General features: G+C 36.4%; 1 protein-coding gene across 1 annotated transcript; it reads left to right on the top strand.

The window, feature by feature from the left end:
- The first annotated feature begins 7,236 nt into the window (after positions 1–7,236).
- LOC128193299 (sucrose transport protein SUC8-like) lies at positions 7,237–9,329 on the top strand. The gene is made up of 4 exons (XM_017556176.2): positions 7,237–8,467; positions 8,546–8,609; positions 8,761–8,804; positions 8,931–9,329. Exons 1-4 carry the CDS (start codon positions 7,271–7,273, stop codon positions 9,111–9,113), a joined length of 1,488 nt encoding a protein of 495 aa, XP_017411665.1. The 5' UTR covers positions 7,237–7,270; the 3' UTR covers positions 9,114–9,329.
- Positions 9,330–15,031: the final 5,702 nt, after the last annotated feature.

Genomic DNA, 15,031 nt, shown 5'->3' with positions numbered 1-15,031 from the left:
TGAGTGTCTAATCTAGTTGAGTTCTTAGATAATTTGGCCATTCGGTTGAGCTCTTTTAGTGGCTAATCCAACTGAGGTCTTAGATAATTTTGTTATTCAGTCAAGCTCCTTAATTGGCTAGTCCTTCTGACTTGTGTTGTCGACTTTTGATTTGTGCATGATAATCTTTGCTTAGTTGATTAATGCGTTTGTGCAGAACTGAATGAATATGTGTGTGCGTTTTATGAATTCGTAGTCATGAAAACAGTTTTAATCTTCGCCTAGTTAATTGATTCATGTTGGATTGGGGATGAGAGAAACGAATGATTTATTTGTGATTCTTGATTTGGAGCATTGCAATATGATTAGTAACCAACCTATTTTAATCTACGTTATTTCTTGTGTTAATTTGAATTTGTAAAACTATTCAACCCCCACTACATGTTCGATCTAATGACTGAACCAATAATTGATCTTGGAGAGATGACCTAGGAGTCACTTCCTAGTATATTGCACTTTAATTGCATATTAATTTGATTCTGGTACGAACTTGATCACAATCCACTAGTGGTAGTTGGAGAAGGTTGGTTTGATCATAAGAAAACATGTTCTTTTAGTGTCAAGGGGTTTAACTCGGCCCTAATTCAATGCTAACCCATTTCACACAGAGTTTTAGAGCAAAAGGCTAAATAAAAGCCTTGCAACGTGGGTAAAGAAAAATGGAGTCTAGCTCTATGAAAAGGAAAGTTGGCCTTGAAGCTCAAAATTAAATTGATATTCCAAATAATGAATGACAACCTATTAATTTGTATGTTACCGTTATTGATGTTTTTAGAAAATCTAGTTTCAATAAGTGGTAATCTTATGTGATTAACTAAGGATACATCTACAATTCCATTTTTCACTCTATACTTATTGAATTCCAATAAAATTATATTTTTATGTTTAAAATATAAAACAGTTTAAGAAAAATTAAATAAAAATAAAAGTATTTACTTTTTCTTAGGTGTTTAATAGACCTACGAATGTTGAAAGGTGTACATATACTATTTTCTATGCTATATATGTGAGATCAGATTCTTTATTTTTTATACTATTTCAAATTTTGACCGAGATAGATACACCAAACCAATTATTCCATTGACTAAATAAATAAATAAATAAATAATAAGAATAATAATTGTTTCGTTTGCGAGGTCGAGTCACTCCAAACACCTTCACAATTTGCTCTTCTACGCCATTCGGTCTCGTTCTCTGGTCTCCTTATACGCTCCCCCGCCCGGAGATATACCTGTCAAAGGTTCTTCGATGATTAAGTCAGCAGATAGTTCATTCGGTAATTCTGAACCAGTAATAAATGCACAGTAAATGCGAACCACCTACCTCTTACCTTTGACCCATATTTATAGTTTTTACCACGGACTTAGGATTAGTGAAACCTTAATTATGGTCTAATCCCAGCCCAATGACTCTAACCACTTCTTACCTTAAACCTTGCATAAATACAATTATGGAGTCTGGTTGGTCGTCCTTCCTTCAGTCATCCGGCCAACCTGATTATAACATGATTTTATTGCCTCCCGGCCAACCAGCCAATGCGATACATAGGCCCCCCAAGCCCTAAGCAACGTAGTTGATGTAGGGTTTTGTTTGGGCCACTCCGTGTGTGGTAATGGTCTCATAAATAATTTCAAAGTTGTCCGTTTTTCTCGAGATAGATTTTGGGCAGGGAAAACACGTGTCACGTGTTCGCTTACTTTCCACCTCAGGCAACTGAAGCGTCTTCACATCTGGGCCGTTGGTCTAGGCGATTTTTAATGGCTACGATGCATTGAAAATTTTCAAATTTTTTTCTATAAATAGGGGGTAGGGACGATGTCATTTTCACGTTTTCTTACTTTTATTATTTTCTTGCTTCCGGCTTAGAGCATTCTTTTTTCCTCAAGTAATAAATGTTCGTATTTCATGTTGAGTCGTCATTGGAGTCGTCGAGTAGGGGCGGGGAGGGTGCAGTGGGCAGCGGGGAACGATCCTCTTCTCTAAGCTCGACGTCGTCTTCCTATTTCGAAAGGTCCGATCGGGACGGGGATTCTAGGCCCCCGTCCCATGTACATAATAGGGAGGAGGGATCAGGGTCTCCGTCTCCTGTATATGATGCAGAGAGAATCATCAACAGGGTGGTCATCCACCTGCTCAAGGGGGGCGTTGATATTGATGATGTCGTTGGGGTTTCAACTGATGAACTATCGGTCGTCAAAGGGTATGATTGGGACTCACATGACGTGGGTCTTTACGTGTATGACTATCCCACAAAAAAGTGATTAAAGTGGCAAGCCGATCGGTTGCACATCTTCTGGGATGAGGAGGATGCCTGTCTAATACGGTTGGGCGTAAGCCGAAAGAACGAGCGGGTGTTTCACGAGAAAGAGTTGAGTGCGGATGACTATTTTTTCGTGTATACCTATATGTTCAATCAGGTTTTGGTTTGGGTGCCTTTCACGGCATTTTAGTCGGTCGTCCTTCGAGAGCTGAATGTCGCTTCCTCCCAATTGTACCCGAACGCTTAGGCTTCAATCCACGCATTCACAACAATGTGTTCCACCTTAGGAATAAAACCTACTGTCCCCATCCTTTTACATTATTTCGACGTCTGCCCCCTTCCTAAGCGAGGTTGGGTATCCTTGGCGTCCCTCATGGATAGAGTATTATTAAGGCCATATTCGGATTCGTTTAAGAATTTTAAGGACAAATATTTTATGGTCATAATAAAAGAGACCAATAGGTCAGAATTCCACAACGAAGCTGAACATCCCCTATTCCCCTTTTATTGAATGAGGGATCCTCGAAAAATAAAGGCTTATTCGGTCGGGCGTTTGAATCCAATGGACTTAGAGGTCGTGAGGACCATTAATAGTTTGCCTTGCCACCTCTTTACCCGTGGCTTAGTTGAATGCCTTGGCCATAAGGATTCTGACCAAATGGCGTTCGGTATGGTAGTTTTGTTTGATTACTTTGATTAGTGCTTTGATGTTAACTTAGCTAAGTTTGTGTCTTCGTTTCAAGCATTGTGTTGATTCTGGCTACCCAAAAATCCAGCTTTATGTCTTGGAGGAAAGAGACGAGGGGTTCCCCCTCGGCTGGTAGGGCTCCCCGACCTCCGCCCCCTCCCGTCAAAGTAACCATTGTTGGGCGGAGGCCGCGGGGGCCGTTGAAGCCAGCCAACCTTAACCCAACCCCATCATTTTCCTCGAACAGTCATCGGAGGTGGCCACCACCTCAACCATCCCCTTTGAGAGGAAGAGAAAGGCTCACAAGGAGGGAGAGAAGCCCTTCTCTAAGAAGAGTCGGAAGGAAGGGAGCTCCGCTCGACCTCTTCCGAGTGGGCTTGGACTCTGAATATTCAATTGATAGAATCTTTTGTCTTATATCTTCCAAATAACTAAAAGATTTAGATAATTATAACATTATTTGGAAGATATTTTCTGTTGATATTCTCAAATTAAATTAATTCAACAACTGAATTTTATCTTTTAGCTTTTCTAAATTTAAGAAATTACACATAAGCCCTGAAATTTCCTCTATCTATACTTTACCCCTTTAGAATTCTCCAAAATTGTACCAGAACCCCTGTTTGACCAACCTTGACCAGATTCAATTTCTATTGACCAGTATTGACTAAGGAAGGACGTGGCCAATGAGAGCTTGCCACGTGGCAGCCCTCTTTCTCACCCAATTAGGGTTTCAGATTGGGAAAGCGCTTCCCCCTTTGCTCCTGCGGCGGCTGCTTTGCCTGGGATTTTTCTACAGGTTGCTGATGATGCTAGCAGCGGTGGCTTTGACGGTGGAGGACGATGAAGGTGACGCGGATGTTGTTCATGGTGGTGCTGTGGTGAAGATGATGGATGGTGGTGAAGGTCGCGGCTTTGATGTACGCGACGTTCGCGATTCAAACTCGTGATTTTTGGGGTCGTGATGTTTTTCTGCATTTTAGGTTTGATGGCGGACACTGTTGAAGTCTCGCGGTGGCTGGTGCGTGTTTGATAGTGGTGTCGCGGCGCGGATAGGCGACGACAAGGTGGTTTCGCTGTCTGACTGCACTAGTGCCTTTAGCGTTTAATCTAGTTGAGCTCTTAGATAATTTGGCCATTTGGTTGAGCTCTATTAGTGACTAATCTGACTGAGGTCTCTTAGATAATTTGGTTATTTGCTGCTTCGAAATAGTCTTTCTGACTTGTGTTGCCTTGGTGCCACCGTCTTTAGGCAAACATTTTTTTGGCACTGTCAACTTTGGACAATATTCGCCTAGGTGTTGTTATCTTCAAACAAATTTTACTTTTGATGTTGCCATCTTTCTTTGATGTCTTGAACATGAATTTCTTTGATGTTGTCAAATTCGTGTATAACTTTATTTGAGGTTGTTTACTTCAAATATGTTAAATTGCAAAAATTCCCCCAACTGTATATATACTTCGGTTCGCTGAGAACCGCGATGTATTGCCCGCCTTCTTTTCCGCGTTTTGTACTAGTGTTAAGACCTTCGCTACTGTGTCAAGAAACAAAAGCAAAACCAAGTACGAAAGAAAGGAAGATGAAATTGCCCTTCGGAAGGTGCATGGCATATATTCATTATTTGTATAGTGGCCATGCATGCAAAGAGATTCTTGAACCAGATGTACTAAGAATATGTGACAAGATCCTGATGATGGTTTGATTTCTTCTTTTGTTTAGAAAAAATATTGTTGTTGAGAGCAAAGAGATCCATCTCTATAAAGCATGTGTATTAATGTTTATAGGATAGTAAATATTCATCGGGGAAAATACTAGTTATATTTATAGAATCAACATGAGTCGTGGGTCTATGTTTCTATTGAAATAATACTTATTTGAATAGCATAATAACAGTGTATAATAAATAAAAACAGAATGATAAGTAATAACTAACACACTACACTACCAATATTTAGTCATAATATGTAAATATGGCCGAAATAATAAGCATAGGTTTGGCTTGTTCCATGATGACGAGGCTTAAAGAACCTTACTGGTCGTACTCTTTAATATATCTATTAGGATGAATAGGAACATAAGCCTCCACACCATAGGAGATTTGTTTGGTGTATGTGGTCATTAGACCCCTAGTCAACTTGGGCCCACTTGTGTAGTTAGCAAATAGATTGGTCATTCGGTCGAGTTCATAATATAGTTGGGCCTTTCGATCGTGGATTGGCATCAAGACTGAAGTTATAAGATAGATGGGCCCTCAAGGCCGAGTTTATAACATAGTTAAGCCATTTAACCATGTTTTGCTCGTGGATTGACCTCGAGGCCAAGCTTATGATTGTTCTAGCCATTCTCCCATGTTTTGTAGGTGGATTAGCCTTGAGAGGCCAATCTTATTTAGTGGATGATCTAGTTGAGGTATTAAATAATCTGACCATTCGCCAAGATCATTTAGTGGTTAATCCAACCGAGGTTTTATTAGATAGGTTCGCATTCAGACCTAACCATTTAGTCGTGCTCATTTAGTGGCTAATTGTTAAATAATTTGCCCACTAGGCTCAACTCATTCAATGGTTAATTCAGCCGAGCTCTTATGTAGGTTCCTCAAGGCTTGGCCATTTGGTCATGCTCATTTAGTGGCTAATCCAGCCGAACTATTAAATAATTTGGTCATTTGGCAGAGCTCATTCCATTGCTAATCTAGTAGGGCTTAGATAGGTTGGCCTCGGGGCCTTCCCATTCAACCATGCTAATTTAGTGGCTAATCTAGCCGAACTATTAAATAATCTAGATATTCGTCAAAGCCCATTCAATGGCTAGCTCTTAGATAGGTTGGCCTCGGGTCTTGGCCATTCGACCGTGCATATTCAATGGCTAATCCAGTCGAGCTATTAGATAGTTTGGACATTTAGTCGATCTCCTTAAGCGGTTAATCCAGCCGAGCTGTTAGATAATTTAGATCGTTCAACATTGCTTCTTGAGTGGCTAATCCAACCAAGTTCGTTGATAATTTAGTTATTTAGGCGAACTTCTTTAGCGTTTAATCCAGTTGAGCTCTTAGATAATTTGGCCATTTGGTTGAGCTCTGTTAGTGACTAATCCGACTGAGGTCTCTTAGATAATTTGGTTATTTGCTGCTTCAGAATAGTCTTTCTGACTTGTGTTGCCTTGGTGCCACCATTTAAGGCAAACATTTTTTTGGCACTGTCAACTTTGGACAATATTCGCCTAGGTGTTGTTATCTTCAAACAAATTTTACTTTTGATGTTGCCATCTTTCTTTGATGTCTTGAACATGACTTTCTTTGATGTTGTCAAATTCGTGTATAACTTTATTTGAGGTTGTTTACTTCAAATATGTTTAAATAATAATAGTAATATTATTATTGTTGTTTAAATGGTTTATTTGATTAAATATTAATAATGATATTTAAATGATAATATTAATGTATGTTGTTACATTGTTGAAATAAAACTTTTTGAGGTGAACTCAAAAATATTAATTCAAAAATATTAATGTATGTACGTTGTTATATTGTTAAATGATAATATTATATATTTAAGTTTTATGTTTTATAATAAGATGTAAAATGAGAAAACTCAATTGTAGCAATGTAATAAATATTGTATAAGGTGTGTGAGTTGTATTATGATAAGATCTTTGCTTTTCAAAGTGTTATGATTTGTGAGATTATGTTATATCTTGGTTGTCATGGAAAATTAAATTATAAGAATGATGGGCACCATTATGTTCCGGCAACAAATAATATATAATAAGTAGAACTTTTACATACAGCAATGAAGATATTGTGCTCCTGAACATAGATGTTGTCCTTTCTAGCCATCGAAAAACAAAAATAGGGAAAGAGACTGGGTCAAGATTAGAAAGACCTAAAGCTATGCATTAGGTAATTTTATTGGTTGAAAGAAAAGTAAAATTTTAATTTGGGTTGTTATAATTGTAATAATTCCAAAAAAATAAATTTAGAAACAAATCAATATATAATAAATAGAAAATTTGCATACAATCATCAAGATAGAATGGTCGTGAACATAAATGTTATTTTATTTATCCCTTTGAAAAACAAAAATAGAAAAGGAGACTCTTTCAAGATTAGAAAGACCTAAAGCTATGCTTTAGGTAACAAGAAAAGTAAACTTTTTTATAATTGTTTTTGTAGTTCTAAAATTGAAAGTAGCAAGAAGTATATAAATGTGATAGTTACTGATGTTTGTTGAGAAAAGTTGCATTGTAATTTAAAGTAATAAAATACTTTAATAAAGTTGTAATAATGGAGGAGCAAGTAAAACAAGAACCGAGTCCTCTGAGAAAAATGGTGGCAGTGTCATCCATTGCCGCCGGAATCCAATTTGGATGGGCTCTACAACTCTCCCTCCTCACACCATATGTACAAACCCTAGGAGTTCCACACGTTTGGGCTTCCTTCATATGGCTTTGTGGCCCCATCTCTGGCCTCCTAGTTCAGCCTATTGTAGGCTACAGCAGTGACCATTGCCAATCTTCCTTTGGCCGTCGCCGTCCATTTATCCTCGCCGGCGCAATAGCTGTCGCAATCGCCATTATCCTTATTGGCTATGCTTCCGATATAGGACACATGGCCGGCGATGACATCACAAAGAAAACTCGTCCACGGGCCGTTGCCATCTTCGTCGTCGGCTTTTGGATCTTAGATGTTGCCAACAACATGCTCCAGGGACCATGTCGTGCCTTCCTTGGTGACTTGGCTGCCGGCGATCCCAAAAAAACGAGAACCGCCAACGCATTCTTCTCATTTTTCATGGCTGTGGGCAACGTCCTGGGCTATGCCGCAGGATCCTATAACGATCTCCACAAGATCTTCCCTTTCACTGAAACCGAGGCATGCAACATATTCTGTGCAAACCTAAAGAGTTGCTTCTTCTTCTCAATCGTTCTTCTTCTTGTTTTGTGCATTATCGTTCTGACTTGCGTGAACGACCCTAAGTTCACACCGGCACCAAAGGAGGTGAAGGTAGAAGATGGGAAGACACAAGTTTCGTGCTTCTACGGAGAGTGTTGTGTTGCATTCAAAGGACTGGAGAAGCCAATGTGGATGTTGATGCTAGTGACAGCTATCACATGGATTGCGTGGTTCCCTTATGTGTTGTTCGACACTGACTGGATGGGTCGTGAGGTGTACGGCGGTGATGTGGGTCAGAAGGCATACGATGCTGGTGTGCATGCTGGTTCTTTGGGGCTCATGTTGAATTCAGTGGTGTTGGCTGTGGCGTCTTTGGGTGTAGAACCATTGGGTCGCTTGGTTGGTGGAGTCAAGTGGTTGTGGGCAATCGTTAATGTTATTCTCGCAGTTTGCTTAGCAATGACCGTGCTCATCACAAGAGTCGCTGAGCGACAACGTGCCAATAACCCTGCTCTCATTGGAAACCCTTCCATGGATGTGAAAATTGGATCCTTAGCTTTCTTCTGCGTCCTTGGTATTCCTCTTGCGGTAAGCTTTCTATCTTTTCAAACAACTTTTAAGGGTCTTTTGTCGAATTACAACTATTAATACTCTTTCTGTATCCAGGTTACGTATAGTGTTCCCTTTGCTCTGGCCTCTATCTATTCTAACAACTCAGGTGCAGGACAAGGTATATACAAAATTACCATTTTCTTATTTTCTTATTTTTTGAGATTTAACTTTAAATTTTTTATTTTAAGGTGAACCAAAAGAAGCGGTGAGTAAATGTTTAAGCCTAAATAAAAAATGTGTAACCTTTTTGTTTGCTTCAAAACTTTCAGGATTATCTTTGGGTCTTCTGAATGTTTCAATTGTGATTCCTCAGGTTACAATTCTCATCTAATTACTTTCTGTCATAACTATTTCAAGTATTATAGAATACAACGTATACAACAATCCATTTACTTCATACATCATCATCTAATAAAGATTATATATTTTATTTGTACAGATGATTGTATCAGCAATTAGTGGACCATGGGATGCTTTGTTTGGTGGTGGCAACTTGCCCGCATTCGTGTTGGGCGCTGCAGCGGCCGCCATAAGTGCCGTACTTGCAATTGTTCTACTTCCAAACCCCACAAAGGAAGATGAAGCAAAGATTTCCAGCCTCAACATGGGTAGTTTTCATTAATGGTTAGATCTCGACATGGGAAACAAGAGGAAGAGTATTTGGATTTGAAGATGGTGCATGTGCTCAGGAAATTAGCTTTTAGATCCTTGAAAGGTTTCCATAGTTATCATAGCTTATTCAAGTTATCCATGTTCTTTATGTACTTAGGTGTGAGAATCACAAAAATTTTTGTAGGGAAAACATCATCAACTTCAATCAATAAACGAGATTTTTTTATTACTAGAATTCAAATATTAAAATTGTAGTTGGCGTATTGTTTTTGTGTTTCTTTACTTATTTCACAAGTTAATACCTTAATTTGTTAATTTGTTTTGAAAAAAATCTCTCGTCTCATATGCTACCTAAATTAAATTATAATAATCTTTCCACAAAAATCATAATAATTAAAAAATAATCTATGTACGTTAATTTTGTATAAATTTGAATATTTTATAAAAATGATATTAATACTTATCTATTTCACATTTTTTGTTATAAAATACATTATCCTTAAAATACTTATATATTTTTTTTAAATAATCACATTTTTAAATAGGTTGCGGTCTTTTTATATGAGAATAAACAAATTTGTTTCATGTATCACAAACAGATTTTAAAAGAATTATAAGAATAGGAAATTCGTATATGAAGAAATCATGTATTTTAAAGAAGATTTTACTTCTGTAATATTTGAAAAGTTGAAATCGTCATGTCTTTTCACGATTTTATCACGATGTAATTGGTTACGAAAAATGGTAATCAATTATGTAACGTTGAACTCGTTGGAACGTAAAATGACTTTCAATTTCCAATTATTGTAATCGATTACATAGTGATGATAACCAATTACAAAGGAGTTTTATTTGTGTTACCTGTAGCTGTAAATTGATTACAAGTTGCCTTTAATCGATTATCAGGAGAATTTATTTATAAAACATAGGAGTGTGATGAGTCAATATTTTCTTGACTTCACCTAGTTTATTGTGCTAGAATTAATCAGGGAATTGTGCTTAAATGTCCGGTATTTTTTCGTTTTTGCTAATTGTGCCTAATTTGACCAGAAATTCTTATTTTAATTAATTTGAATTATCTGAGTTAATTATTTTCATCATTGATTGCAGGAAAAATTTTGGAGATACATTTTGAGACATCAGGAAGAATGCAAATAAATTCAAGACTCTCCACACAGACAATTTAGAATTAATTAAATTGTAATTCAGTAGTTTAGAATTTTTGAATCAACTCTTACATTTTGGGTCAATTTTTGGTAAAGTAGATTAGACCCAAAAGTAGAGGTTAGTGACTTGGACCCTAGGGTTTTATTGTGTGGACTCCACCCTTATTAAAGAGAGGACACACGGCCAACGCTGGACATTTTGCAATCGATTAATAGAGGGGCTTCGTTGGTCGAGCTGATGGACTTGGTGGCAGAGCACTTGGGTGGTTTGTCAAGCTGTGCTGAGCTATTTTCCATGTTTTGAGTTTGTTTTGGATGACTCTCGTTTATCATTGATGATTACTATGGTGGTTGTATGGTACCTTGACTCTAGCCTGTTGTTGACTATAATGCCCAATGTGCAATCCGTCGTCATTTTTACTTGTAAGTCCATGAGGAGTAGGGAAATGGGTCCTTTACACGTGAGGACGAGACGAATTGAACCATCCTATTTGAAAGAATATGTAGGTGTGGTAAGGTACAAGAGATAGACAATAGTCCTACATGCTTAGTAATGGTGATGTTGTTTAGATGTTTGGATTGATATGTTATATTTATTACTGTTTTACATTTTGAGTTGCTTTAATGGTAGCTTACCGTTGTTTGTTATGTTTGTGTTTGTGAGATGAGCGTATGACTCTTTGGTTATACGGGAGTATATGACATTGTAGATGTTCCTGATGCATTATAGAGATGCAAGTGGATGAGGAAGACAACACCAAGCTTTGTCCAAAAGCTTTAAATAAAGAAACATGGAGAAATAAGAAGGAATCTTTAAAAGCATCTAACCAAGAAGGATCGTACAAGCTACATAATGATAATCTCTCAAGAAAGTCTATAGAAAGAAGATCAACTAAAAAGATAAGAAGAGTGAAAAGGTGAAATATAAAAGAGAGAAAGTAGGACAGAAAACGAAGAAGAATATGTTTAAGAAAGATCATCATCAGCTCTACTTCATCTCAATGCTTATATCGTCCAATTGTCTTCAACCCAAAAGAAATTATGAAAGCTAGCTTAAGCACTACAAAATTAATTTATTATAGTGGAGGTTTTTTTCCGACGATATTAAAAAACATGGTTAATTTTCGGTGACTTTAAATAAAAACCACAACTATATTTTATTTTTCCTTTTTTAAAAAAATTTTCGGTGATTCATCACAAAAATCGCAACTAAGATTAATTTATTTTTTTTATTTGGAAAAATTTTCCTGCAATTTTTTAATGAAACCGTCAGAATTGCAAATATTTTTTGCAACCCTACTTCTTCGTGCTTTGAATTCATGTTTTCATCTTCTCCACATTTTCATCTTTTCCACTGCCCTTAGACTTCAATTCGCGCCTCCGTAGCTTCACTTCAAGCGTCCATAGCTTCGCATCTCAATTACTTCTCTTTGCATCTCACATCCCTAACCATGGTGACGTCGAGAATGACGATGTCGGCGACAAGAAGAAGCCTAGAGGAACAAAGAGCAAAAGTGAGTCCTTAAAGTAAAAGGAAGCTTCAAGCTCCACCCCTAATAGTAAAGTATCGTGCACTTCTAGCTTTGACTTGTAATACCTAATTTCCCAAAACCTAAATAAATCCTCATCTATTTTTCAATTAGGTCATCCAATTTGCCGTAAACTTTGTGCCTTTCTTGTTTGCAGCGCCAGTTCACCAAATATAGTAGTATGACAGGCTCAACGTTCCTGACAATTATTCTCGCCAATGAAAAAAATGACATGAATTTAACACCTAAAGAGTTTCTCATAATATAAACACAATTGGTGAAAATAAGACAATGAGGAAGAAGTAGGGGGCAACCTGGACTTCAGACGAGGGTTTGATTTTCAGCATTAAGCATCAATCAATCATAAGAGTTGTAGTTAGGTTTTCTTGTCTGGAAGTTACATTTTTTTTTTCGAGTCTATGAAGATTTTCTTGTGATATGTAATAATAATTACTACAATCACTGTAGGCCACTATGAAGTATCATGATGTTGGAAGACGCCGCTTACAATTTGAGGAAGGTGCTTTCAGTGCTATTGGAAGTAACAATTCCCATGAAAAACTAAATGCAAGGTTGTGGAAACTTACCTTTACCAGGGATGAACATGAAGAGATCCATACTTTCATCTAATGTCAATGGGGAATCATCTATTGGAATTAACGTCACTGTATATTGGTAACATTTCCTAATCACTTATAGTTGTTGGTTGTATGAAGAAAAAGGTGCTAGTATACAAATTGAACATTATATTATTGATATATCATGCATTCTGGTATGTATGTGCCTTTGTGTTTGGATTAGAATATTGTATGTTGAGAAAAGTGATTGTTGATATGTAATTGATCATTGATCGCACTAAAGTTATTATGAGTTTTACACCCAAATGCAATACAACATGCATAGGTTTTGGTTGAGAAGTATCTTTTACGTTAAAAAAATGTAAACTAGACATGTGCATTGATTGTAAATGTGAAGAAATGGTTGAAATAGTTTTTGTTTGTAGGCTGGAATTATGGCCAAATACATGCCACATATCAATTCCATATTGCTGATGACAGAGATAAAGGGACTAGAGGAGACAACTGCAAAAGCTCTTCAATACTTTACGAACACTCGTCACAATGTTCTATGTTGAGATTTGTATCGCGCAACGAAATGTTTCGAAAGTTTGAAATCAGTCAATAACCAAAAGGGGAGGGGTGAATTGGTTATTTTAAAATATATAATTATTTTTCAGTAATTTTATAGAATAATTTGTAAACAAAGAGTATAAGAAAAGAGAAAATCATATAAAAGATTTTGATCCTGTTTCAAATTAACAGATTCTACGTTTAGTCGTTAATCACTATAAAGAGTGATTAACCTTTTCACTATAATTCAGTTTCAGATTACAATAAGAATAATACAAAGATTAGGAAAAGAATACACCTTCCTTCGACACACGATGGAAAGAAACCAACTCCATTAACTTTAAGAGAACCGTTTGAACCTTAGACGAACTAAACACAAGCTTCTCCTTTTCACAAGACTTAATTGGACTCACACTTAAACTCAGAGAACTTCCTCAAAACTAATATGTGCTCGCAAGTAGTTTAGGTAACCTCTTAAAGGTTTAGGAAGGTTGTATATATAGGCTAGGATTCAAAAAATGAAAAGAATGCTCCCAACAGCCAATAATAATCGATTATCATAAGTGCTAATCGATTATTTCAGGCCGTTATAGGTTTTTAGAAAATAGGATAATCGATTATTTCTGAACCTTGGACAATATTAATCTTGCATTGATAATCAATTATCCCCTGTGATAATCGATTATTGTGGTGACCACCTTTTTCTGTTTTGGAACATGATAATCGATTATTGCCGTAAAGAATCCCTAGTTTATGAAACTTTTAAGTGCTTTACAAATGCAAAATGATTCTTATACAATGATTTCTACAATGTATGCTTTTAACATTTACAATATAGATTCTTCAAGTCTTTCAAGTGTATCATCATCAAAATCACTTCAAGGCATCAATTCTTCTCATTGGTAACATTCTGTGAGGATCTTGTTAAAAATGCCACAGTAAGTGTGAACCATGTGTTGTGACTGCACCATCGTGGAATTTTATATTATAATCTCATCATGTAATAATTGTAATATATTATTAAAAAGTTTGGATTTTGAGTTGATGATTCAATGTTGAATTAGTTCTTTCATCTCCAAAAGGTGAAAGATGTTGAAGAATTTATGGGATTGTCGTTGAGAGATATGCACAACAAGCTGGTGAAGATTTACACTAGCCCATTATGGAAGCAAATCGAAAACTGGGAAAAAGTACAAAAAATTGAAATCTTCATGGAAGGAGTAATTAGAGCTTCAATAGTAAGCATTATTTTCTTGGTGTGGTACTTGGATTGGCCACACTCACATATATGAAGAGGAAGAAGTTCGCGAAGAGAGGTGAGTTTATGGAAAAGTAAAATTTGACTCTTTATAATACAATCAAATATCATAATGCAATATAACTATTAGAATGTTCAATTCTAAAGTCTGATTCATGTTCTTCTTATTATCCTTTATTATGTTTGCTAAATTAAGTTGTGAACCATGCCATATTGGTATCTCCTACCATTGTTTTCAGAGGTGCTAAAAATATTTCATTGGAAGTACAAAAGGGAGAAGGAAGGTCTGGAGTTATCAACAATATTTGATTTTTCAAGATGCTGCTACAAATGTAATTGTTATATTTAGAGTTATAGTTGTTACTTTATTATTATTTTTTTTGGCTTAATACCATTATTGGTCCCAATTTTTGTTAGCTTTGTTCGAAATGGTCCTAATTTTTTTTATGTTCAATGTAGTCCTAAAGATCGTAATTTGTGTTCAATTTAGTCCTTTTTACAAACGCCTTTTAAATTGTTAACGGCCAAATATCCAGTGTTGAGTCACCGACAAGTGTACCGGATCGTACAAGTAATATCAAATGGTAAGACCAAGTATCGTGTTCCAAGAGACTCTCGGCACTAGATAGTCGTGTGATAACTTGATTAATTAAGACTTAAAAGGAACAAAATCATTGGTTTAGAATGCAAATACAGAAAACTAAATATGAATGCAGTTTTGATCAATTGAAGGGTAGCACAACGATGAACGGTTGATGTTTATGTTCTGAGATGAATATGTTGTTGGGGTTAGATTTCACCAAGTTTACTCACATGTATATAAGAATTCTTCTTCTTTCATTAAA

The sequence above is a fragment of the Vigna angularis genome, chromosome 8, assembly GCF_016808095.1.
Source record: "Vigna angularis cultivar LongXiaoDou No.4 chromosome 8, ASM1680809v1, whole genome shotgun sequence".
NCBI classification, from domain to species: Eukaryota; Viridiplantae; Streptophyta; class Magnoliopsida; order Fabales; family Fabaceae; genus Vigna; species Vigna angularis.
This window is presented reverse-complemented; position numbering and strand designations above follow the sequence as displayed.